At 44.9% G+C, this 24,815-nt stretch overlaps 1 protein-coding gene across 1 annotated transcript in view; it reads left to right on the forward strand.

The window, feature by feature from the left end:
- LOC122774824 (forkhead box protein O3-like) overlaps positions 1 to 24,180 on the forward strand; it is a 36,739-nt gene extending 12,559 nt beyond the window's left edge. The window contains exon 2 of the mRNA XM_044034363.1: positions 21,977 to 24,180. Within this exon, the coding sequence (XP_043890298.1) occupies positions 21,977 to 23,725 (1,749 nt within the window). The 3' untranslated portion in view covers positions 23,726 to 24,180. The remainder of the gene's footprint in view (positions 1 to 21,976) is intronic.
- The last annotated feature ends 635 nt before the right edge of the window (positions 24,181 to 24,815 follow it).

Below are 24,815 nucleotides of genomic sequence, written 5' to 3' on the forward strand. Positions count from 1 at the left end.
TCGCTATGATATCTTAAGAATTTATCTTGGTGTTAGACTTCTTCAATGAGAAACTGAGGTTTGCTTCACTTTCTAAACCATTCACTCCCTGCACCAAAGTCCATTAAGAAAATCAGCGATTTTACATCCACTGCTGCCTCTATCAGTTAGTTTAAATGTGCTATTCAGTGACTTCCATGTTCCTTTGTTTACATTTACACCAGTGACACACATGTACCATGTGAGGTAGCAGTAGACCAGTAGCCCCCATGTCCCCACAAGCTAAACATTTTCACTATGGAGTTTTTGCAGTGGGAGAGTGAGCGCTTCGCAAACTTCAGTTTCCAGTCAGAAACGTCTGTCTCACTGTGAGATAAAGAGACAAACATACTCTTAAGATATCAAAGACTTAAGTGGGTGCAGATTTCTCTTTTGTTATGTGACCGAAATCTGTTTTTCCTTGTGTCTCTGCTGGCAGCAATGTTTGCCGTGACAGAACTTCCAACCACAGCTCAAAAGACCGAAAGTATCACATGGACCAACAGAAGAGTGCAGGCAACGGAAATAAGCATTATAGCCACTGTTGTGATCAGACAGTGTGTAAATGTGTGTGTGTGTGTGTAAGTAAGTAGAGGTTAATAATGCTCAGTCATTTTCCTAATGTCTCATTCACCCAGCCTCAGGCGTTGGAGCTTGGTAAAGGTCAAGACTACTGGTGGTTACATGTCGACTTTCCTTATTTCATTCTCCTCACTGCACAGCGGGGGGGTGGGGGCGGGTGGCATGAAGAAAAGAAAAAAGTCCACCGCCAGCCAGCGACGATGCTAATCCATGTGTCTCCATTCTCAGAACCAGGATAAAGAGGTTTAATAGGGAGACAGTAGAGAGACGGGGGGGGTGGGCCGTCTCGATCAGTGAGGAGGGGATGAACATATTAAATTGATTGAGAGACAGAGAAAGAAAGACGAGCAGAGGAGAGTGAGGAAAATGGAGAGGGCGAGAAAGGAGAGGTAGAATAGAAGAGAGTAGATTATAGGGCTTCCAAGCAGGACTGGAAGCCAGACTTGGCTGCACTTCAGCTACACTCTGCACACTTCAGCTCAAGTGTGCGTCCATTAGTGCACTCCCATTGCACTCAGAAAGCCATGCACTCTGAGACGCAGCACACATTCGCTCGCACACATGCACAAGCACACTACATTTGTCCTACTGTTCATACATGCAAAGCCCCACAGACACAGTTAGATTACAGTATAGCTGTACCCACACACATACACACATTTTCCCCCGAACGACTGCACTGACCTAGTCTCGCTTTTGCCCCCCCCACTTTCTCTCTCTCATAAACACACACACACACACACACACAGACACAAGGCCTCTTCACTCGCCACCAGATTGCTTCCCGTCAAAATAAATAATTAAATGTGTGCAATAACGGCTTCCGAAAAAAGATCCCTCAATTAGTGCAAAATGGGTAAGTGGCGTGGGGTACGGGCTTGTATTTGGGAACACACACACATACACATACATATGACACCCCCCACCCTCCCCTTTAGCAATCAGCTTAGCAAAGTCTTCTCAAATCCTTACAAGTGATTCATTCCCAAAGACTGGACCGGGAGAGAGATCAAGATGAGTGGCAAGGAGGTGCAAGACGAACAGCTGAGGGCATGGTGCTGCAGAGTGTGTGTGTGTGTGTGTGGACTTGTATTTGGTCCATTTCTGTTATAAACACTGACCCTGTCAGGACCACTAATCCTCATGGAGACTAAAACCTGGTCCTAATGAGGCAGAAACTCATTTCTGAGCAACTTGTCAAATTTAGGGCTAATGAAGAATAGCTGTGCAAACCTGTGTGTGTGCATTAACTAGGATGAGTGTGTCTGGAGAGGTGACTCTGCAAAGGTTGTAATTCATGCAACGTATTCTGTGCTTGTGAGAAATACAGAGATAAACAGCGAGAAAGGTGTGCAGTACAAGTGTGAACGTTAAAGAGAAAGTTCAGTTGTAGAAGGAGCCAACACGATGTCCAGTCAGCACTGACTGCACTCAGCACATCCCTGTGCAGGAGAAGGAAGGAAACAAGGCAAACCAGAGCTTACCTAATAAAATAAAATGGTCTTTTCTTTCTTTCTCAATGAAGTATTTTTGCTGGCTCATAAACAGTGAAGAAGAATCCTGCACAGCATTTATAGAACCATACAGCTTCTAGTAATATTTTTAAAGGATGATATTACAATACCTTTCTGGTATTAACTCGTGTCAAATGTATAGTTTTGTGTGGTGTTTTGAGTTAATGATTCATAGTATTCTCTGACAGTGTTGCGTGCACCCCCTGTGCTGAGACACCGTGGCTCACCTGATCAACACATTGATTGATTTTTCCGACGGTTTTAATCTTGTTGCAGTTGCGCGTGTGTACTGCACTGATTCACTCTCTGTCTCTACAGTTCACTCATGGTGACGCTGTCATGGCTGACTACGCAGCAAGAGTTGCTATCGTTGCTAAAGTGACGTTGATGCTGTGTCCACCATTGTTTTCTGCAAACAGTGGTGAGATCAACCTTGTCTGAGAGCTCTGTTTGAACCGTAGAGATAAACACATAAATATGACTGGATTGGCAGTTTGATGAGCGGTTGTTGGTATATTTGTGCATTGCGTTATACTTGGCTGTCACGCTGTTACATGCAATACTTTGACAAGGGACACATTTGTTCAGGCAAACTCTTTAAAAACATCATTTTGACATGACTTTGTATGTATTTAAGAAAACACCAGGGTAAAAAAAAAACAAGCTAAACAAGGTGAAACTAAAGGAACAAACACTTGGAAGCTTATAGTGACAGGACAAGCTGTCTGTGAACCACTGCTGACGTGAGCTTTTATACTGACAGACACAGGTGTGACCAATCTGGGAGTGGCCTATAATCACCAGGAAGTTAAAGCTCCATGAAATGAGAGAGATGGTGTGTATTACAAAATAAAACAGGAAATGGATGATGTTCTGAACGATGTTGACACGACCAGAGACAATTGGTCACAGTGGACTCATCCAAGAAGCATTTAAATGCCAGTTGTGAACAGCTGTCTCTCAGGGTGCATGTTAATACCAGCTCTGCATGAGGCCTAAATGCAATACAACACAATATAAAGCATTTTTGTTTTGTTTTTGTGGCGATCCCACCTACTGCAGCTTTAATGCTCATCTTGGTCTTCTAATAATTTTCCATTGAGTTAACGAGGCCAGACTTATGACTGGCTGTAGAACTGTAATCTTTTTATTTCAAATATAATATTATGGGCAACATGAGGAACCACAAACCGGTTTTATCCAGCCCTCGGCGTCCTCACAGGTCAAGACTCAAGACTCAAGCAACAATGTTATATTAGCACTTGTGATAATGGAATCGGAGCTAAGATGAGAAACGGCCTCAGAAATAGAACCAAGAGTCAACATTGACATATTTTTTTACAAGAGTCAAGTCAAGGGTCTGACATGGTGAGACATATAAAGAGACAATCCTCATGCTCTTACAGAGTTACTGCAAATACAGACCAAACATTTCAGTTTCACATTAATAATGTTAAACTAGTGAAACACAGCCAGACTTTTATTTTGAAATAATGTATCCATGATGGGAGTTTCTAGTTAAAATACTAATGCTATGCGTGTTGCATATAAAGATGGGTATATTAAAGCCCACATAGACCGGAAGCTCCAATTAACGCTGCGTTTGTGTGTGTGTATCTGCGTCATGACCTCGTTTATGAAACCCTAAAGTTTCAGAACAACAGTTCAGCCACTGCTGAGAAAATAGTGTTGTATTGTTTTCCTGGGCTCTGCGAAGCGGATCGGCACATCCTCACCACTCCTCTCACCACCGTAGCGCCTCCTGGTGCGGGCACTAGTCCGGGCACATCCGGTTGCGTACATTCAACCGCAGAAGAAGAAGAACTACTCTCGTTGTAGCTGCTGAGATGCAGAGCATCCACCGTGCCAGAGGGGGAGCTGTGTATCTGAGAGCTGGCCTATCTATTATGTCACTTCCAGGTACCTGGCCAATCACAGGACAGTGGGAAAGCTCTCGTTGGCTGGCCAATCACAACACAGTCCACGTTCTGGGGGTGTGGTTTTGGTCTGAAACAGCGCGGCTGACGAGAGCGTCAGTGAGGAGATATTTTGATCGGCTCGTTTGCAGCGATTAGGAGGTTTTTAACCATAAAAACAAGTTAATATATGTAAGTAGACCTCCATAACTAACATATATGTGTGATAGAAGCATTCAATGTCACCTTTAATTATCTTTTGTTGTGGCCCTTCTCTTGCTTCATTTATGTCAGTGTGGCCCTCTGGTTAAAATCAAAAAGTTGCCCACACATAATTTAGGGGGATAAAGCTCAGTGGGACCCATGTGCCAAACACTGAGTGGCCTTGTTTGATGCATAGCTGTGTGTCCCTGTCCTTGGTTGCACCTCATCGTTTGCATATGTCATGTCCAACACATGACAGTTTCATTTTTTAACTTCATGTCACCTGAAAACTCTCCAATCTGTCAGCAGGGCTGGCATCCGGCCACATTACATCACGAGCCTTCATGATAACGTCGCAGTGTTGTCATCAGCAGGGCTATAATGCTAGAGCACGGCGACAGCAGGTGCCGACGCCGAGCTCACAAATGTTTCAGCGTGACATCTGTGTTACAGAAAGGGGCCAAACCTCTGTGTGATGAATGCTGCGGAGCAAAAAGCAAACTCATGGATCAGGGAAGCGAGTGATGAAGGTGAATCAGGTAGCGCCCGTGCTAGCACAGCTAACGTCGTTATCTGTTCTGCTCGTGTAAATGTCAGGCCTATTGATTCTCTCGTATTCCGCGCACAAGCGTCACGGCACAGGTCACGGTCCTGCAGGGATGGAGGTTCACTCTGACTAAAGAGTGCGTGAGCGCAGGGCAGGACTGAGGGACGGTGGAGAAATGCACATTTGTGGACACGAGGTGTACTGATTCAAAGTGTCAGATGAATGAGTGGATTGGTGGGTAAATGTACAAATGAGTAAGCTGAGGGCTGAAGGCTGACGCGAGCCACTGCAGCAGATAAAGTGCTGGGATGTGGCAGGGGAACGAAGGCAGAAGTGAGAAGAAATCATGTCTCACATCGTGTTGAGCAGTTGTTTCACCTTGCCGCGGCTAAGAGATGGGGTCAAGTAGAAGTGATGCCTAGTGCATGGAGAAGATCGGCCGTGCAGATGCAGAGTGGCTGAAAATGGGAGCAATGGGCTGAAATGGAAAGACGGGAGCAGGAGACGGGAAGTGGGATGGATGAATCTGGAGCTCGGGGGAAATGAAAAGCTGCAACGCACCGTGCTTAAGTGAGGGCACGACTTCAGAGCCGTGGTGAGGGACAGAGAGGGTCAATCAGAGATGCAGGGTGTAAAAGGGGGTAAGATGGATGTAGGGAGGGAGAGTGACAGAGGGGAAGAAAATGACAGAAGAAGGGGGCCACGCTGGGGTCTTTGCGGTGGGGCGATTGCGTGACTGAGAGGAAAGTGCAGTGCCGTGTGTGTAATGCTCTCAAGACGGATATTAAGATGCGCTGCCTGACTCACACAGTCACTGCCCCTCTCTCTCCACTTTTCTCCTTTACTCTCCTCCATTCTGCTCCCTCTCTCCGTCTCCACTAATGATCCTCGCATCCTGCCACACTGCCGGGGCTGAGTGATGCCCACTGACAGTCGCACTCAGGCAGAAATGCTGCAGCCCCCCTTCAGGAGTGCTGCCTCTCTCTCTCTCACACACACACACACAGACACACACACGCACACACACACACATTTTGACACACAGAGGTGTAGCACTTTCTCACATGCGTGTATCAGCTCATGCAAAGCCGCTGACAGATGTGTAGTTGTGTGTGTGTGAGGACGGGGCCATCACCTTCACTGGCCACACTCGTGCACACACTCACACACACACACACACACACACAGAACCCGCCAGTGGGGCTCACAATCACGCACTCACTGTAAATATGCCTCCATCCTTGCAGCTGCATCTGCCTTCAGGAATTTTTATATGATGATGGATGGATGTGGGCCATGGAGGTAATCACAGGCTACTGCTCACTTGTTAATGATGCTGCCTGTGTCTCTTTTGGCCTCTGAGCGCGATGACAAATACAGTAGTGAAGGTGGACATGGTACGAATGAGAAGAAAGTCCAACATTTGAAAAATACACGATAGATTTTGACATTTTTATTCACCTTAAGATACAAAAATGGATCGCACGGAGACGCACCAGGGCCGCGTTGAATATTCCAGAGTGTTTCTGCAGGTATGGCATCAGAGCTGCGTGCAGATTAGTCATTTGATAAACTGCATGGCTCATCAGCTTAATTTTGCAATTTAAATGAAAGACTCAGACAGACAGTCATAAGTACATCGGAAGAGTCTGTTGAAGGCAAAGTAAAATCGCACCTCTTGCAAACCTTAACTCTTAAACTACACACAGTGCACTTCCCTCTCTGTATTTCGTCTGCGTTCCCTCGGCGATGACTGGTATGTTGATGCGGCTGCATTTCAACTTACTTCATACCTGGGGCCATTTCATTTTTGGGGACCCGCTCACTAAGATTGACTGCACCTGTGTTTGAGAACCTTTGGTTGTATGACATTCGGCTGCAAAAAAGTCAAGACTTGATTCCTTCTGTATCCGTATTTGATGACGGACTTGATCACATGTCATACTTTTTAAAAACAGTTTTCCAAATGTGAACGAACAACATGCAGAATCAAATCCCCTGTCACATGCTGCGTTTATATTCCAGGCATATATATTCTATCTATCTATCTATCTATCTATCTATCTATCTATCTATCTATCACAAACAAACAAAGCTCTGTGTTATGATTGGTAGTTGTTTAGATGTTGTAACCTTACAGTGTCCTCCACATATCTCCCCTCCTCATATATAGAAAGAGGCTCTTCCATCTCTAACCTCCATCACTTTTCTATTTCCACACCTCTCACTGTGAGGCACCTTCCATTTTCCCGCCTTAATCCAACCGATTCCAGCAGAGGCCCCAATCCTGACTGCCGAGGAGAGGTTAGGAATTAGGTCAGCAGCATCTCACTCCTCTAATTAGATGCTGTGAGTGTTTGCATCAGTGTATGTGCATTTTGTGTGTCTGTGTGTGTGTGTGTGTGTGCGTCCACATGCTGGGTGCTCCTAATCCGTAGGTGGCCTCTATGGTAATGGAGAGTCCTGGGAAGACGCGCTAGCCCACATTTCTGTGGCCCTCCGTGTTTTCCAAATGTTTCTGACCGAAAATGCAGATGAGGAGAATAGCCGGTGATGAAGATAGAGGTAGACTGTACTGTATAGAAAGAAGAAATACATGTGATCGTCTGGTTTGGAAAAAAAAGCTGCGAGATTTGGGAAGACTGGTGTCATGTCAGTTTTCTGAACCAGAAATTCACTCATTCACTGGTTTCCTCTCAGATCGGAAACATACATTTATTGCCTTCATTTCACCATGGGAACAAAATTGTCATTACATTTTATTTAACAAGACCTGACGCTAGTGATAGTGACCATTATCTCCTCAGGTAAATATTTACTGACATTACAACTCAAGTGAGAATTTAGAAGCTCATTTTGGAGTCGCCCCCTGGTGGCAAACTGCTACTTCCACCAACAAGACGCCTGTATGCTCATTACTTATGCTGCACGGTACAGTTTGGAACATAAAGCCCTGAGTCAGGCTTGTGTTTGGACTGAGAACATTAACTTGTCTTGGTAGGCGAGGTGAGGGCTGTGCCTGATGGCGTGACATTGTACCGTGACACAACAGACAACAATGGAGGACACTCAGCAGCTCTTTTTTTCCCACTCGGTTTGTGGCTGTTAGTCTCAACCCCGTCACTGGATGGAAACACAGCTTTATATAAGGTCTATGGGTTCACTGAGGTGAAAGCTACCTCAGGGGTGAAAGTTTCCCCCATAAAAGATGAAGGTGAATAACTGTCGTTCGTACAGAACAAGCTCCATTTGAGACAACACGCATGCAGGTCAAGACTGAACACGTCAGTGAGATGTAACTCGCGGCCTCTCCGTGGAAGCACATGTCGTCCAAGGTTAAAGAGCTCCACACCTTGCTCATGTACTTGTTCCTGCCTCTTCCTGAGATGTATCCACGTGGGGGGGCCAACTTCTGCAGCTTTAATGTCTGCAGTCGTGCGTTTGTTTATCTCGCGATGCGTGTGCAGTATGTGCCTTAACATGACCGGCAAACTGGCGCGTACATAGAAAAAGCCAGCGTGAGTCGTCTTGAAGTTTTATACATCAGCTCAGCAGGACGTGTGGGAAAACTATTGTGTGTGAGGAGAGCAGATGAAAATGAGGGATCAGAGACATTTTTTTCTCTCTCACTCTCCGTGTGAGTGTGTGTGTGTGTGTGTGTGTAGGAGAGAGGGAGAGAGAGAGAGGAGGAAAGGAAAGAGTAGCAGTAGTAGGTTAGTCTTAATTAAGTTTTCAGGAGGCTCTTAAAAGGTCATGGCATGCCACTGCACCCCTCAACACTGCACCCCGCCGAAATTTCACTTTCTCCCGACCCTCCTCCCTCCCCATTGCGATCTATCCAGTCATCAGCCCCCCATCTGTGCACATTAGCCATTCATGAACACACTCATTAGGGTGGGAGTTTGAAGCGTTTGTGTTCGCTAGTCTGCGGCTGGAGCGTGGCGATTAATATTTCAGCGTCTCCCGTCGAGGAGCTGAGAGCAAGGTTTGGCCCTGTTAGGCTGGAGAGAGGGAGAGAGAGGGAGGGAGAGGGAGAGGGAGAGAGAGAGAGAGAGACAGAGACAGAGACGGAGACAGAGAGAGAGGAGAGAGGAGAGAGAGAGGGAGAGGGAGATAGAGGGAGGGAGAGAGAGAGAGAGCTTCATCTCAACACTTATATGCCCCCCCAACAAACCTTCATCCTCCCCCCTCTTCACCTCTTAGACAGAACCACAGCGTACAATACACTAACCCCCCCCCATTTGTCTTTATTGCATTCATGATTTGGATGCACATTTTTGCCCCCACACACACACACACACACACACACACACACACACACAAGACCCTAACTCAAAATGACTTAATTGGGCTCTTTTTTTGTTTCAGGAAATAGCGAGAGGAGGGGGGAGGAAGAGGAAGAGGAAGGGGGTGAATAGTGACTTTTCTGGTCCCCTATTTTCTCGCTCTTCTCAATTTTTAGCGTCTTTTAGGGCTGGGGAAAATATCTAATTGCACTTTTTCTGACGTGTTCCGATTTGATTTGCGAGATATATTCAATATTCACTTTATTGTAGTTTTTAAAAAGTGATGGATCATTACACGGCAACCATCAAAATGTTCACTACTGCACTCGAATGCAGGACTAAGAAGTGTTTTCAACGTTGATGTGTTGTTGTTTTAATTGACATGAAACATTTATTTATAGCCTTCATTTCACCGGAGGACCGGAAATTACTGAAAAAATTACGGTAAAATTTGTGGCATCGTAAAATGTCAAAATATCAACAAAAACTAAACATTAAATATATGAATATTCATTGACATTAAATAAAATAGTGAAGTAGATGTAAAATAAAAACAGATAAAGAAAATGAAAAAAAAAATGTGTCCAAAAAGGAGTAGGTTAAAGTTTTTATTTTAATATATGATAATAGAAATAATAAAAAATAGAACACTTTAATTGTAGCCTTTGTGAACCACAATTGCATTTCAATTCACACACACACACACACACACACACACATAAAAGCACACTCAGAGTTCATTCAGACTAAATCGATGCACAACTTCATATATACTGTACACTGGTACTTAAAATATGAGAATCTAAGGCAGCCAGGAGTATCAGGGGTTATCAGGCTGTCGATATGTGAAGCACTGCTCCTGAATACAGAAATGTCTTTGACCCTTCAGGATTTGAATCCCATACACTTTGATTTCACAGACGTTCAATATCTGAGGCCACATACACACTGGATTCACACCTGGATTCATTTTCAACCCCTCGCTCCAAAGTGAGGCAATGAAATCACTCATCTTCTGCGTTTAATCCGCATTAAAAGCGATGAGATTAGGATTAATTAAAAAAAAAATATCTTAAAATGTTACCATTTAACCTCGGCCACTGTCGTCGTAATTTCCCCGGCTGCTGCTGCTGCTGCTGCTGCTGCTGGGACGACAGATGAAGTTGACAATCAAACGTCAAGTGCATTAATTTAATTAATAAAACTTGTAATCACAGAGATATGTGTGGGCTGCGACGAGGCTCTCCGGCTGTTTTGCAAAAGCTTGAAAAGTTGTCAGCCATTAATCACTGTTTTGGACAGCTCCATTAACAGGTAGCATTTACAGCCATCATTCACAGTCACATCAGTGTTTTAGAGTCAGTGAAACTGAAAGATACGTCAATGACAACGCCGTGTTCCGCTCTAATGAAACGGAGCGCGACACCGCCGATGCCGTTGTGCTGATGAGATTGATGAAACATCATTAATATATTATTAATATATTACTGTAATGGATAATTATGTCCATTTGGGTACATAGAGGCAGCAGGTGAAGGTCAAGGGTGATTATATGGAGGAGGCACATTTACAGAAACAGCTTTTAGACATTAATTCATTTTCAGCCGCTTTATCCTCCACATGAGGGTTGGGAGCTAGAGCCAATCCCAGCCGCGTCCACCTGCACAAACATACAGAGACAAATGTGTCTTTGACAAATGTCTTTGGACTGTGGGAGGAAACCCATGCTTACACAAGGAGAACATGCAAATTCCACACACAGAGAACCTCCAACCAAGTGGAGAGCTGAGCTGGTGAGGCAGCAGTGCTAACCACGTCACCACTGTGTGGTAGTTCTAGACATGAACTTTGGCTCCAGAAAGTTTTGTTCAAGGAGGCGGGGCATATTCACTCGCTCTGGTTTATACACATCCTGCTGCGTTCTCAGGTGATAATATGAAGGAATAAGTCAGGAGCGACTTCTGCGGACAACCGGTGGAGAAAGTCCACGGTCTCCTTCAGACGTGCTATCAACATCTGTCCTCAGTGATCCAATCTGGTGTGGATAGTGCTAAGTATGGCTGTTCACATCTGGAATGAAATGCATCCTCATTCCATTTTCAGATCTGGAATTCTTACGTGTGACTCCAACTTTAAAGTCGTGACTGCTGATAGAGACGGGAGAAGAAGCCATGAATCTCAGCTCTCCTCACACTGCTGTCACAGGAAATACGATACGTTTAAGCTGTAGTGTTGAGATCATGTGATCGCTGATTTCAGTAAAACTACTTTGACGGCGTGCGTCTTTAAACCTGTGTGTGAATGTATGAATGCGAATGTGATCAGATCTGAGGACGCATTTAGGACAGGTGAGGAGTGTTCAGACCTGAACTTAGTCTGATCTGGATGTCAGGAGGGATGTCAATACCAGGTCTGAACAGGGTCCAAGTGTCAGTTCTATCACATCCCAACCACTTTCCCAAGCGGGCCCCTGCGTCTAAGACCTTCTTTGACTCTCCTTTGTTCCCCCATCTTCTTTATGTTTTCTTCATTCACCTCTGCCCTCTCAGCTCCTCCCTCTGAAGATACCCCCCCGCCCCCCACTCCCTGTTATTCACTCTAACCATGCCATTCACCATCTAGTCCATACACGTGAGTGAGTCTTTGAACTGTGTGAGTGAATAACTGCAGTTCTGCAGGTGGAAGTGTTGCATGTGGTCTCAGGCAGTCATGAGGAGCGATGGTCGGCGTGGTGCACACCGATGGCTAATGAAGTTCCATCGCACCTCCATAGCCCTATTAAACCGCTGCCCCCTACCTCTACCCACTTCACCCCCCACCTCTTGCCTTGTTTCTTCCCGAGGGAGAGAGTTGGCAGGGAGCGATCTGGCTGCTATGGCAACAGCAAGGAACCCTCCCTCTCCCACAGGTCTCCTTAGCAACTGGTAGCTTGGCATTGCAGTAATGAGTGTGCCCGATGTGCCAGGCTTTGTGTCATGTTGGCATGTGCGTGCGATGTACGTGTGGGAGACGGTGAGGGAGTGTGTGCAAAAGGTGTGCGTGTGTTTGGAGAGGATTGTGAGGTTGTTGGGTGCAATTTGCCAATTTAGGTGAGAGTTAAAAAATGTGTGATGACAAAGAGAGGAGTGCGGAGGCTGTACTTGGTGTGGGTCCAAAAAAATTGTGAGGATCGTTTTTATTAAAATGTAACGAGAGCTGACCGGACTTTTTCTTCTTCATCTGTGTGTGTGTGTGTGTGTGTGTGTGTGTGTTCTGCAGATGTGTTTCTGTGGATTTGCACTTTATTTTTTTTCCCCCTTCTGCGATGGCGCTCATTCTTCTCTGCGGTGTGAAATTGAAACAATTAAAGGGACGATCCGATGAATTTTGCACGCCATGTGCATGGCTGCCTATGAGTTTCCTGCTCCGCTGAAATGAAATTAAACGATGAGAATGACGTTTATTAAAGTGTGATCAGAGGTGTGCACTGACCTTTAGAATGTAGGAAATGAGATTCTCATTGTTATGAATGAGATTACGTGGAGGCCGAGTGCGAGAAAAGCTTCGGCCTGCATTGATTCCATTGTTGGCCATCAGTTCTGTTGTGTACAGCTGAGGGAGGTTTCAATATAATCAACTCCACACTGTGCCTGTTGGCTATTAAATGGACTGATACACAAATATAGACACGCAGGCACTCACATAAATGCAGATTGACTTGTGCACGCTTGCATGCACGCATGTCTTGCTGATCTTGTTAAAGAAAAGCCGTAAAAAAAGCCTCTCCAGAAATGTGTTGGTCTTTAACAAAAGCATGGCAAGCCCAGTGGAAAATGTTAGTTTGCTCCCTCGACGAGGTGTGAAGTGCGAGCAGGCGGCTGGCCCCACAGGTGGCCCAGCCCAAACACCTGTTGTGTGAATCCTCAGTGGGAGGCCATGAGTTCTGCCTACCTTACAGGTCTCGGTGGAAAAATCCTCCATATTACACTGTGGCACTTGCCTATTATTTTGTGGACATCCTCGTTTTGTGCGTGGGCTTTAGACGTGATGCCCAGATTGTGTCCCCCACCGGAAATGCTCAGCTGTCCCTGGCATCAGGAGAGCGGATTTTCCGATCCCCTATCTGGGTCTCAGATGCTCCTCTAAGCTGTCCATGTCTATTATTATCCACCAAAACTGCGGCAGCTCTTCTATAACCCACACCCTGCCACCCTAATGCCAACTCTACCCGTGGCGCCAGGGTGGGCACGCCTGATGAGTCTCAAGCCATTGGCTTCAATTAGTGCACAGTCAAGCAGGAATCCCCCACCAACACCATTACACCCCTCTCCACAGTCACTTCCTGTTCCGAGGCTGCCACACACTTGCTTTTCACTTTCAGCTTTTTTTTTTTTGGTAAGTAAATGGTAGTACAGCCATGTCGGAATAATGGGGTCTAACACTGAGCACCTTTCACTGTGCCTGAATCGCTCCACTGTGCAAACTCAGTCTATTCAAGTGCAGTGGCGTCCAAGGGAATGTTCCTGTTCAGACTGGTGCTCAAGTGAAAGTTCTGCCTCTAACACTATTACAGCTATTAATGAGAAGTCCTTGAGATAACCGCGCTCAGCTCAGCTTTTTATGAAATGATCGCAAACGTAATGAAAGCCTAAACATTTTTTGATTCCCCTTGTAGGACGTGTTTGTTCTGCAGTAAATTACAAATTCTGCCGATGCTCAGAGACCACAGCAGCGTGTTTCTGCTAGTCAACAAAAAAATGAGCAATAATTGGCCAAATCAAATAATAACAACAATAATAATAATAAAAAACTTTATTTAAACGGCAAAAAAACAAGGTGATAATGGGCTTTAGAGTATAATCATATAATGACGTTTGAAACAGTGGAAACATTGACAACAAATATCAAACAATCAATAAAAACGATCAGACCTGAGACGCAGTTGTTCAGTCTGTAACATTGACAGCTATTCATGAAAAGTCCTTGAGATACCCGCGCACAGCTCAGCTTTTTGTGAAATGGTCATGAAAGTAATGACATTTTTTTTCATTCTCCTTGTAGGACGTATTTATTCTGCTGCAAATTACAAATTCTGCCAATCCTCAGAGACCCCACAGTGATACACAGAGATTGATGTAATTCCTAATCCCAGGTTTATGCTTTTTCCCAATGAGGACTGTACTGCAGCTTGCATGCCAATGCGGTCGTGACCAGTGCTGTGGAGGCGATGATGACATGTGGCAGAGAAGTAACTGTTTCTCACCTCCTAATAAACGAGAGACTCCTTTTTAATCTTTGCAATTTGATTGTATTCCAAAAACGGGCCCGTCTGCCCATCTGTCTCTCCTAAAGAAGTCTCTTAAAGGGATTTTAATCATCTGACTCTGGGCCTCACAGGCAAATAGCTACATCTCTCTCTCTCTCTCTCTCTCTCTCTGTTGCTCCCCCCCCCTCCTTCTTTTTCCACACACAAACAGTTTTCATTTTCTGTCTTGTACTTACTCTCATACTCTCACTTGTCTTTCTCTCCCTCCCTGATACACCGTATCGCCTCGGCTCCATTGTGCCGTATCTGTGCAGCCATTAGGCTCTTCAGTCCCTCTTCAAGCCCCCAGACACATTAAATTCCCCCAACCCCATCCCTATTAATCCACATGGCTCTAAATTCTTTATTTCCCTTCAAAGGGACAACGCGAGCCGTGACATCAATCACGGAAAGCGAATATTTAGTCGGCGCTAATTTCCACCAATAGCCTGGAGACAGGCTTAGCTGACAAAACTCATTCCTGTGCTGAACAAAACTGCCTGTGTTGAAAATCCACCCCCCCACCCCACCCCTCCTGCCTTCTGCACAGGCAAATACAGCATCACAATAAACACAGTTAGCGCTTCTGTTACTCCCCCTTGATTTAGGCTTATCAAATGAATGTGCACCATAGAGGGGTGGGGGGGGCTGGGGGGTTACCCTTTGACAATACATAATGGCTCCATTCTGCATGAAATGGTTTGGTAATACCAGTCGAGTGTGGCAAACGGCTTTACCCGGTGCCACTACAAGAACAGCTGCTGTGTTCTTAACTGGGCAAGCGCACCACTCTGCCTCACCCTCGAGGTTGTTTGAATCGGGTGAGTGGTTTCCCAGACCCCACTCAGAGTCCCCAGTTCCTCACTCAGTTCACTTTGAATGAGTGCACATTTAGCCACAAGATGGGACCTATAAACTGTCTGACCTGCTTCCATGCCCTTGTGTGTGTGTGTGCATTTGAACAACTCTGAGTGGGTTCTGATTGGGGGGGGATGGGGCAAGTGGGGGGGCATTTTGAGGGCACCCCTTTGTGTGGCTTGAAGGGGCCCCTTGCACTACCTTTATCTTCCCACCCTCAGCTCCTCCACCACCTGCTGTATCCTCCAGCACAGCTGCTCCCATGCCAGTCAGATGGATCATCCCAGATAACCTCGTAATCATCATGACTATATCTAGGCTACATTCACACCGCTCCATTTCTGTGTACAACTGCATACGTTCAGCTCTAGGTCTTCCTATCGTCATGTGAGGGCACATGCATCAGAAATGATGCTGGCACAGAGGGTCTCGTCAAGATGACTGAAAAACGGCTGAGGGAAAAATCAAGAGACGATCACATGGTTCTCTGAGATTATTTTTAATTTTGAATTATCGAATGACATCTCTTTTACTGCTTGTGTAAAGAGAGAATTTTGATTTTGCAGAAATTGAAGATGAATGAATTACAGCTCTATGGCAGCCACCATGTTTGACCACCGTGTTTCACAATATTATACATTGTCTGAGTTTTGATGCAAACTGAAGACGACATGCTTGGAAAGGAAGCTGCGACATTCAACTTCACCAATACTTTCAACAGATTTAGTGTCGTAATAGAAATCACTGCCATTACGTTTAACCATTGTTGTTTTCTCATTAGAACTACTTAACTAAACACTAACTAAACAAATAGCTGCCGAGGAGATAATCAGCTTCCTAATCACAACCATTGTGTCCAATATGTTCATATTAAGTTATGATAAGGTTTAAAAAGACACAATTTCAAATGACTGTAGTGCTATATAAACAGTACAGTTATAAATCAGAAATAAATATGCGTTGTATATATGAGTTGTGAGTTGAAAATTGTTCTTGAGTCTTAAATGGGGCAGCGCTCACATGGAAAGTTACGTGGTTCCAAAGCTGAAGTCCGTCATGAAAGAGGCCTTGTTGCTTCTGTTTTTGAGCCTGGATCTTGGTGCGAGAGCAATTGGTTGACTGACCTCAGAAGTTTTCAGGGTCTTGGTATCGATGTATGTTTACCCTCGTCTGGACACACATCGTTTTCTAATAAAAATGTAGAATTATGGCTGTAGCCATAGTCCCAGCTCCAATGTCTGACACTCCTGGATAAGGAACCAGAGGGAAGTGCTGTTTGTGCTCCCAGCCTGTAGCAGTTAGACCGTGTAGCACAAACAGTTGAATATTGCATATTGAGCACTGACATTGGCCTCATAATGCAGGTGGATTGTGGATTTAGCAGGACCTTGATGAGTGCTAAGCTTCAGCACTGATAGCCATTAACTTTATTGATTCCCAGCACTGAGCAGGCCTCTCCAGTCGCTGAATCAAAGTGAGTTTGCGTGGAAGAAACGGGGGCACCGAGTCGAGCAATTGATTGGTTTTGTTAGATTTCCAAAAGCCAAATGAATCGTTCCTAAAGAGGTTACTATGGATGAAAATCCAGGAACCTGTTTCTGCCGGGCAAAGAATAATGAGCAATAATTGGCCAACTCAAATAATAATAATATTATTATTATAATTATTAATAATTAAAAAAAGAAAAACGTTATATACATGGCTTTGCAGCATAATCGTGAGTAAAACTGTTATCAGAACTGAGACCCAGTTAAAGCACCTTTGTAAAAACATATTTAAAGAGGACAGAGAGCCGGTGTGATCCTCTCATGCATGGATTTAGGGATGTTAGTAAAACCTTGGATGAGGATGTAAAGTTATCAGACTGCTGATGTCATTTGAGGCAAGTCAGGAACCTCAACAAAGGCTCCTCAGTTTCCCATGTTTTCATTACAGATCGAGACACTGACATTTGACTGACATCTCAATACATTTTTAGCTGCGTTATCAACAAAGAATATCAAAAACTCCGCCATAACAGTGATTTAAAAACACCCTGAATGTGCACCAAACAACATCTATTCATTTCTCTCTTAGGCCATAACCTACAGCAGGGGTACTCATTTAAAATTCAAAGAGGTCCAGTAACTAAAATGTCCTCCCAGCAAAGGTCTAGACCTCATAATGTCTTAAATGCATCCAACATCCTACTATTATGTCCATCAAATTAAATCATATCATTTCAACACTGTTTATTTTCAATTCAAAGTAGGACACTTTTGGTATGGAAAGGAAATGGTTGTCTGTACCATAAATAAAATGAGTTCTGTAGCTGAACACAAAACAGAGCTTTAAGTTGTTCTTTTTTCACTTTTCTGCTTCCTTTCTTTTCCGGAACAATGGCAAACATTTCTATGTAAAATAAAACAGCCACTTCATTTCATTTCAAATAAAATAAATAGGCACTAGTTGAAGATACATTTCACGTAAAAGAAAACAATACTGAATCCTTGGAATGAAGTCGATTAAAATGTGCATGTCGTTGGGCGTGTGATGAGTCGGGGAGATCTGTCGTTCTGTGCTCTCAGCTCGAGTATTTTGCTCTGTGTTTGGTCTCGTAATGACGCTTATATATATATATATATATATATATATATATATATATATATATATATATATATATATATATATATATATATATATATATATATATATATATACGTATATACTGTATATATATATATATGAGACACAAATGTTTGGTCCATTCATTTTTAAACGCTATGTTTTCTCTGTCAACTTTGCTCACGTTCTTCTCATTCCCACGTCTCTCTTCCAGTAAACAAATTGAGTGACGCTAACAAATTGCCGTATTAACTAGAGTAGATGCAACTGCAGTCTGTAGTCGGGAGAAAAAAAAAAAACAATGCTCCATGAAGAGTATTACATTTTATAATTATTTTAACAGAAGTTGGTCACAGGTCGGAATAGAATTGTAACTTGAAGTAGTAATGTAACTTGAAAGTAAATGAATAAAACAAATTATTTGTGTTATAGCTGAATCTGGCCACATTTTCATTGTTTCGCACACATGTAAATAGCCTGCATTTAACATTAAAAAGCCAAAGAAATAAACCAGGTATTATGTGCAATGAAAGGTAATAATAATGTAATGCAGACCTTAACCAGTCGATGTTTTATTTTAGAGTGCATTCACACTGTACTGTCACTCTCCTTTGAGAAGCACAGACAACTCAAACAACTTGTGTGCAGCTTCATATCCGGATGCATCTCGAGATATTATTTATAAGCCCATGCCTCAGTCTCAAGGTGTTTTCTGGTCCGTGTTATTTTTGAGAGTCTCCTGATCTGAAGGAAACGTGCCTTGTAAAGGCTGCATTGCTTCCATCTGTTTGGTTTCAGCACGTCCTTCTCGTTCCTTCCTTGGGTCAAAACCCTCTTACTCTTCAGTCCACCTGTGCATTAAAGAGGAGAGTGTCAACATGTCAGATTTGTGTGCAAAGAGCCTAAGCCTTTAATCTGAGCACAGATAGACCTATCCCGTGGCTTGGTATCGGTTGTCTAAATATCTAAATCAGCTCTCAGGATTGCAGGCCAAGCTGCTTGTTTTTTTTTTTTCACCTTAATTGGCTTTCACTTCGTCTTAAAACTATTATCCTGAAGAAATTTATGGCCACATCGTCCCCATCAGTCTGATTTAATCGTGTCTAAACTGACAAGTGTGGAAAACAAACACGTCGCGTCACTACCTTTGACTCTGTCTGTTCTTTTCAGTTATTATGGGACCAGGCAGAGCATCTCTCAACACAAGCCCAGCCACGGCTTCATTCATTATTTAGAGCCCTCTCTACTAGGCCCATTGTATTAAAGGGGTATGATTTGAATAGGAAGTAGCTTCCTGGACCCGGGCGCGTGATGTGTGTGTTCCTCTGTCATTGTATGTTTCTGCAGGCTTCATCTGTCTGCCTCGGCAAGCCAGGGGGCTGAAAGAGAATTTCCATTTTATGAATATTTAAAACATAATAAAGTTTTCAATTTTTATTCCATTCAAGCCCTTAAGGGGTGAAAATGTGGCAAAGGCAACCCTCAAGGACAGCGAGCAGACAGAAGAAAGGGTAGTCGTTGGATGGGGGCATCAAAAAAAGAGTTAACAAAATCAAACAAATCATTCATTAAAAACATACATTTATTATAGTTTGACAGTATATCCTAAAAAGGCTGTTTGAGCGTCCTTATTTCCCACAGCTCAAACTCCCCTTATGTGGTAATGTGGATTACTATTGGATCATAGCGTATCCAGGCGGCCCACTGTGTCCGTGGTGACCTGGCATGGCTCTCTGTGAGACACCCAGCTGGGAGTGCCCCTGAATCAACTCAGGATTAGCCCAGGATTGTCTGGGATTACTCCGGGATGGAGGGGGATTAGCAGCGACTGCCTGTTTCAGGGGCGTGAGGGCCATAGACTGGCCAAATTGCCCCCTGACTCAGCCTCAGGGAACAGGAGGCGGACACACCCACAGTGGAACCACCTGCAACCACGAGCTATTCTTAGGTGCTAAAATAAACACAAACAGGATGATGGAGAAAAATGTTGGAAAACTGCACGACAGGAAGCCAGAAGCTAGTGATGATGATAATGACGACATGGCAGACCACCATCCGAAATCTCCCAAATCTCTGCAGCAGGTGGATTCATCAGATAAAGAGGGTTTGGGATGATGACAAATCCCTCCAAGTTCGGTGAGGGCTGCTCTTCCGTCATACGGGGGATAAATCATGATTTGAACCAGACAGGTCACACAGAGTTACAACGTGAAGCGCTTCAGCCCCATTTACACCCGACGGTGGCAGAACGGCATGAAGGCTTACATATGTTTTAATTCAGGCATGCACACGAGTTGATGGGGATGATTTGGAGCGGTGTGATTAGGTGGATGATCCTGCCAGAGTGAGACGGGGAGTTGGCGCGGCACGTAGAGGAGCCGTCAGAGGCAGGGAGCAGGCATCCCCTGCGGACCTGCACTGCTGAGATGAAAGGCTGTTTAGTGTTGGAGCAGCAGCATCAAACAACCACCTCCTCTTGCATCCTTTCTCCCATCCCCCTCTCCCTCTCCCCACCCTTTCCTCTCTCTCACCACAGTGTAATACGCTTCTGCACGTTTACCTGGTCGCCATGGTTACCCAATGCTGATGGTGTCACAGTAAGATAACCCAAGGAGGCATTCACAGATCACCTGAATTCAGTTTGCCTCCCATTTGTGGTCTCAGCTGCAATTTGATTTATTTGTCTCCCTGCCGCGCAATTCAGCGTGAATACAAATAATCTGCAACATGATGGAGACGTGGACGCGTGAGTGCCCTGCAATCAGAGACAATCTATTGTACCAGTATATTCCTTAACCACAGGAAGTGCTTTAGATGGGATATTTTCCTGCCCAAACATCAAAATGACACACACACACACACACACACACACACAAGACAAACATTAGAATTTCAATGACAGATTGTTGCACATCACTATTTGGCAAGACTTCAGATGGAAATGATTATTCAAAAAAAAAAAAAAAAAAACCCTTCTATATCCTATGAATGACTTAGTCAGTGACTATACACACTGGTGTTGAGGATAATGGGAATGTAATTGGTGACACACTGTATAATTGAAGGCATAGAGACTGGAAGCAGAAGTGGAAAATTACTCTTGTGTGCAAAGAATCTAGACAAAGTCGAAAATGTGTAGCAGACAGTGACAGGAGCGGAAGGGGGAATGTGATAAAGACAAAACAAGGGAGGGGAAGGTAGATGTTGGAGGGTGGGATACATCCATTAGCCTTCCTTGCTCCTGGCTCAATCTTGCGACACCCACCCCCAACACACACCCACACGGCGTTCGAGCTACGAGAGTAAAAGAGACAGCGCTGGCACCCAGCCAGACTGGCACTGACTTCAAACATACAGTCCACTCAAGCACAGCGGCTAACATCAGCCCGGCTGAAAGGAGAGAAGGAGCGAAGGACAGATGGATGGATGGAAATTAAAGTGGGCAGCGCTGACATACATGAGGAGACGTTTCAGACGTCTCCGATCGCTTTAGTTTGGCTCAGACTCAGACCGACGCAGATTTACACATTCATCGCTTAGTCCTTTTGATAATGTTTCAACAAAACTATCAGACCTGTCTGCAGGAGCATTTGTGTGTATACAGCAGCAGTGCAGGGGTGGGTGGGGACAAGAAGAAAGCATCTCATCATTTTTAATGATGAAAAAGATGAAACCACTTTGTATTTTTGTGGACACTTCTTTGTGATTCTTACTTTACTAGTTCAGTGTTGCTGCTGTGTGAATTTATTTGACAGAGGTTTGAATGCAGTAGACATTTGTTTATACACGACAGTCACATCTTCTCAGTTTTTCTTTTTTTCAGTCATCTGTGTAAAAACAGCTCTTCCAGTCATCACTTTATATAATATATATGTGCTCAGCTAACAACAGCACCATTTTATTTTAGATGTTTGTGTGTTTTTTTAACCATTAACATTTTCATAAATTTCATAAATTTCAATCCAATTACAGAAAGCAAAGCATTGTCATAATTTGGCCAAATATTTCCATTATATTCATGTGTTTTGTATTTTTGTGTCTGATGTCACAAACTTTCCTATGTAATATTTCATATGCTTCTTGTGCAGACTCCATTGATTTACAGTGTTCATGTCATTGAGCAGTTTGTTTATAAATGGTGTGTTCCTGTCATCTCTCCACAGAACTCCATCCGGCACAACCTGTCACTCCACACACGCTTCATCCGAGTGCAGAATGAGGGGACTGGCAAGAGTTCCTGGTGGATGTTGAACCCAGATGGAGGGAAGATGGGCAAGGCCCCACGCCGACGAGCAGTCTCCATGGACAACAGCACCAAATACCTGAAAAGCAAAGGCCGCGTTAGAGGCAAGAGGGTCGGCCGACCTGGAATAGGAGCAGGATCTGCTGTGGTGGGACTCCAGGGTTCTCCTGACCATGGCAGCTCACCACAGAAAGGCCTCCCAGGGGTCGGAGGTGCAACTGGGACAGATGGAGAGTTTGATGCCTGGACAGACCTCCATTCCAGGGCTAGTTCATCAGCCTCCACCCTGAGTGGGCGTCTGTCACCCATCCTCGCAGAAGAAGAACCTGAGGAACCAGAGGAGGGTGGCCTGTCCAGTTCCACGTCCCCCCACCTGTACCAATCACCAACCAGTGCCCGCTCTCCATCCATGGGGACAGGAAATCGCTGTCCTCCCCTCGAGCAGCTGCCTCAGCTGGCTAGCCTGGCAGGTGCTATCAGACTGGATGAGCAGTTGATGGAGGACAGTTACCATCACCATCACCCACAGCAGCAGCAGCAACATCAGCAGCAGCAGCAGCAGCAGCAGCATCCAGCTGTTGGCAGACACAAGCACCAAACCCCTGTTTACCACTACAGCTCTGGAGTGAAGGGGCAGAGCACTTATGGTGCAGGCGTTTATGGAACATCAGGTGTGGGGATGCTGCACCACCACTCACCCATGCAGACCATTCAGGAGAACAAGCCAGCTAGTTTTTCTGGAACCATGCGGGCGTACTCTAGTACCAATGCCCTGCAGAGTCTGCTGACAGGGGTTCCAGCTGGGCAGCAATACTGCTCCAAGGACATGATGCTGGGACAGGAGAGGGAAAGCCATCCTCTAATTGGTCAACCTAGTAATGGAGTAGGCTCAAACCATCACAGCCACCACCCCGGTCACCACAATGGCCACAGCCACAGCAGACCTATTAGTCACAACTCAGCTCATAGCCATAACAGAACTCACAGCCATACACCCAGTCATAATCACAATAGCGTAACCAACCGCAACCACAACTCACCTCACAGCCTCGCTCACAACAGTCACAACCTCAACCAAAGCCATAGCCACACGCCCCCCCGCGCAGTGGCCCTGGCCCCACGTGGCAACAACAATCAACTGCAGACCTACAACCACAAAGCTCCCTATTTGTACAGTCCGCCATCGCACGCCCACCTCCCTGCTTCCACCACCCTCCCCCCAAACCCAGCAGGTATGCTTGGCATGCCCCAGGACTCCTGCCATGTTGCCACCGCACCACACCCACACCCTCGCCACAGCCATTTTCCTGACCCACAACACCATGGCGTGACTAACGGACCTTACCACCATGGCCAAGTGATGGGTAATGGTAGCATTGGTAGCAACAACCACAGCTATCACCAAGCTCACACCCATGAGAGACTACCAGCCGACTTGGACATTGACATGTTCCATGGTAGCTTGGACTGCGACGTGGAGTCCATTCTCCTCCATGACATTATGGACTCTGGGGAGGAGATGGACTTTAACTTTGACTGCTCACTAGCCCAGGGTGTGGGCATTGGAATGGGTATGGGCATGGGTGTGACCATGGGCATGGGGATGGGAATGAGCAGCCTGGCCAGTCCGCAGCAAGCCCACAGCAACCAGAGCTGGGTTCCTGGCTGAAACCCGGGGCAACAAAGGCACCCACCCCACCCATGAAGCACTGTGCTCAACTGTGACACTCCTGACATGACACAGAGACTAATTTACGACCAACACGCCCATCTCTCTTTGTTGTCTTGACAGTTCGTCTGTAACCCCTCCCCTCCTCTTTTTATCCCCCTCCCCTCCGAGAGATCTAGTTCATGTCACATTAGGTTTTTCCTTGTACTAGCTATACTGTGATGACAATCTTTCAGCTGTGATTGCCCAACATCACTTCTCATCTACCATGAGAACTGAACTCTCAATGCACTTTATTGCAAGTGGGTCACATCTCACAGTGCAACACGTTCGCAGAGCAGCTCAGGCAGAGCCCGGCATGTTTTGTAAGGTGGCTGCAGGACTTGATTTGATCGCAACAAATGTGAAAAAAAAAAGAAAAGATCTTGGCATTGAATTAAAATTTGACTCCTTTATTCTGTCATTGTCAGTGGTGAGGACATTCCTTTTTAATTTCATTTTTAGTTAAACCATTTCCTTCTCCACACATCTCACCTGAGGCAAATTTATAATACAGGTTTATATACTGTTGGGAAATGTATTTATTATTTTTTGTAATGTGGTTGTATGAGGTACTGACATAGTATGCTCCCAGACAAACGCTTGCACTCGCTGACGACTCACTGAAACGCAGTTTAGTCACATAAAAACGGCACATCTAATTTAAGATGTTTGTCGCTTTTTCTTTCTGCCAATTAAGTTTGTAAACTGCTCACTCTCTCGCACCAAATTCCATAGAGAAAATCAGTGTCTTTAGCTTGAGCGGACTTGCTAGCTGCTCGTCTGCGGCTCAGTAGTTTGGTAAGTTTATGTGACTTAGGTAAATCCAAATGAAAGATTTCAAACACTAAAGTCACAAAAGTAACACATTTGAACTTCTGATGGAGGCAGCAGTGTATCAGTAAGTCCTATGTGCTGTGATGTAAAAAAAACCTTTCCTTTCCAGTTGGAAAATGTTGGTTCCCGGTGAAGGGCGAGTCAGTGCTGACTTCGGGTTAGAACCACACACAACCACCAACTATCACTTTAACCCTAATTCATCAATGGAATA

Source organism: Solea senegalensis, linkage group LG9, assembly GCF_019176455.1.
Source record: "Solea senegalensis isolate Sse05_10M linkage group LG9, IFAPA_SoseM_1, whole genome shotgun sequence".
NCBI classification, from domain to species: domain Eukaryota; kingdom Metazoa; phylum Chordata; class Actinopteri; order Pleuronectiformes; family Soleidae; genus Solea; species Solea senegalensis.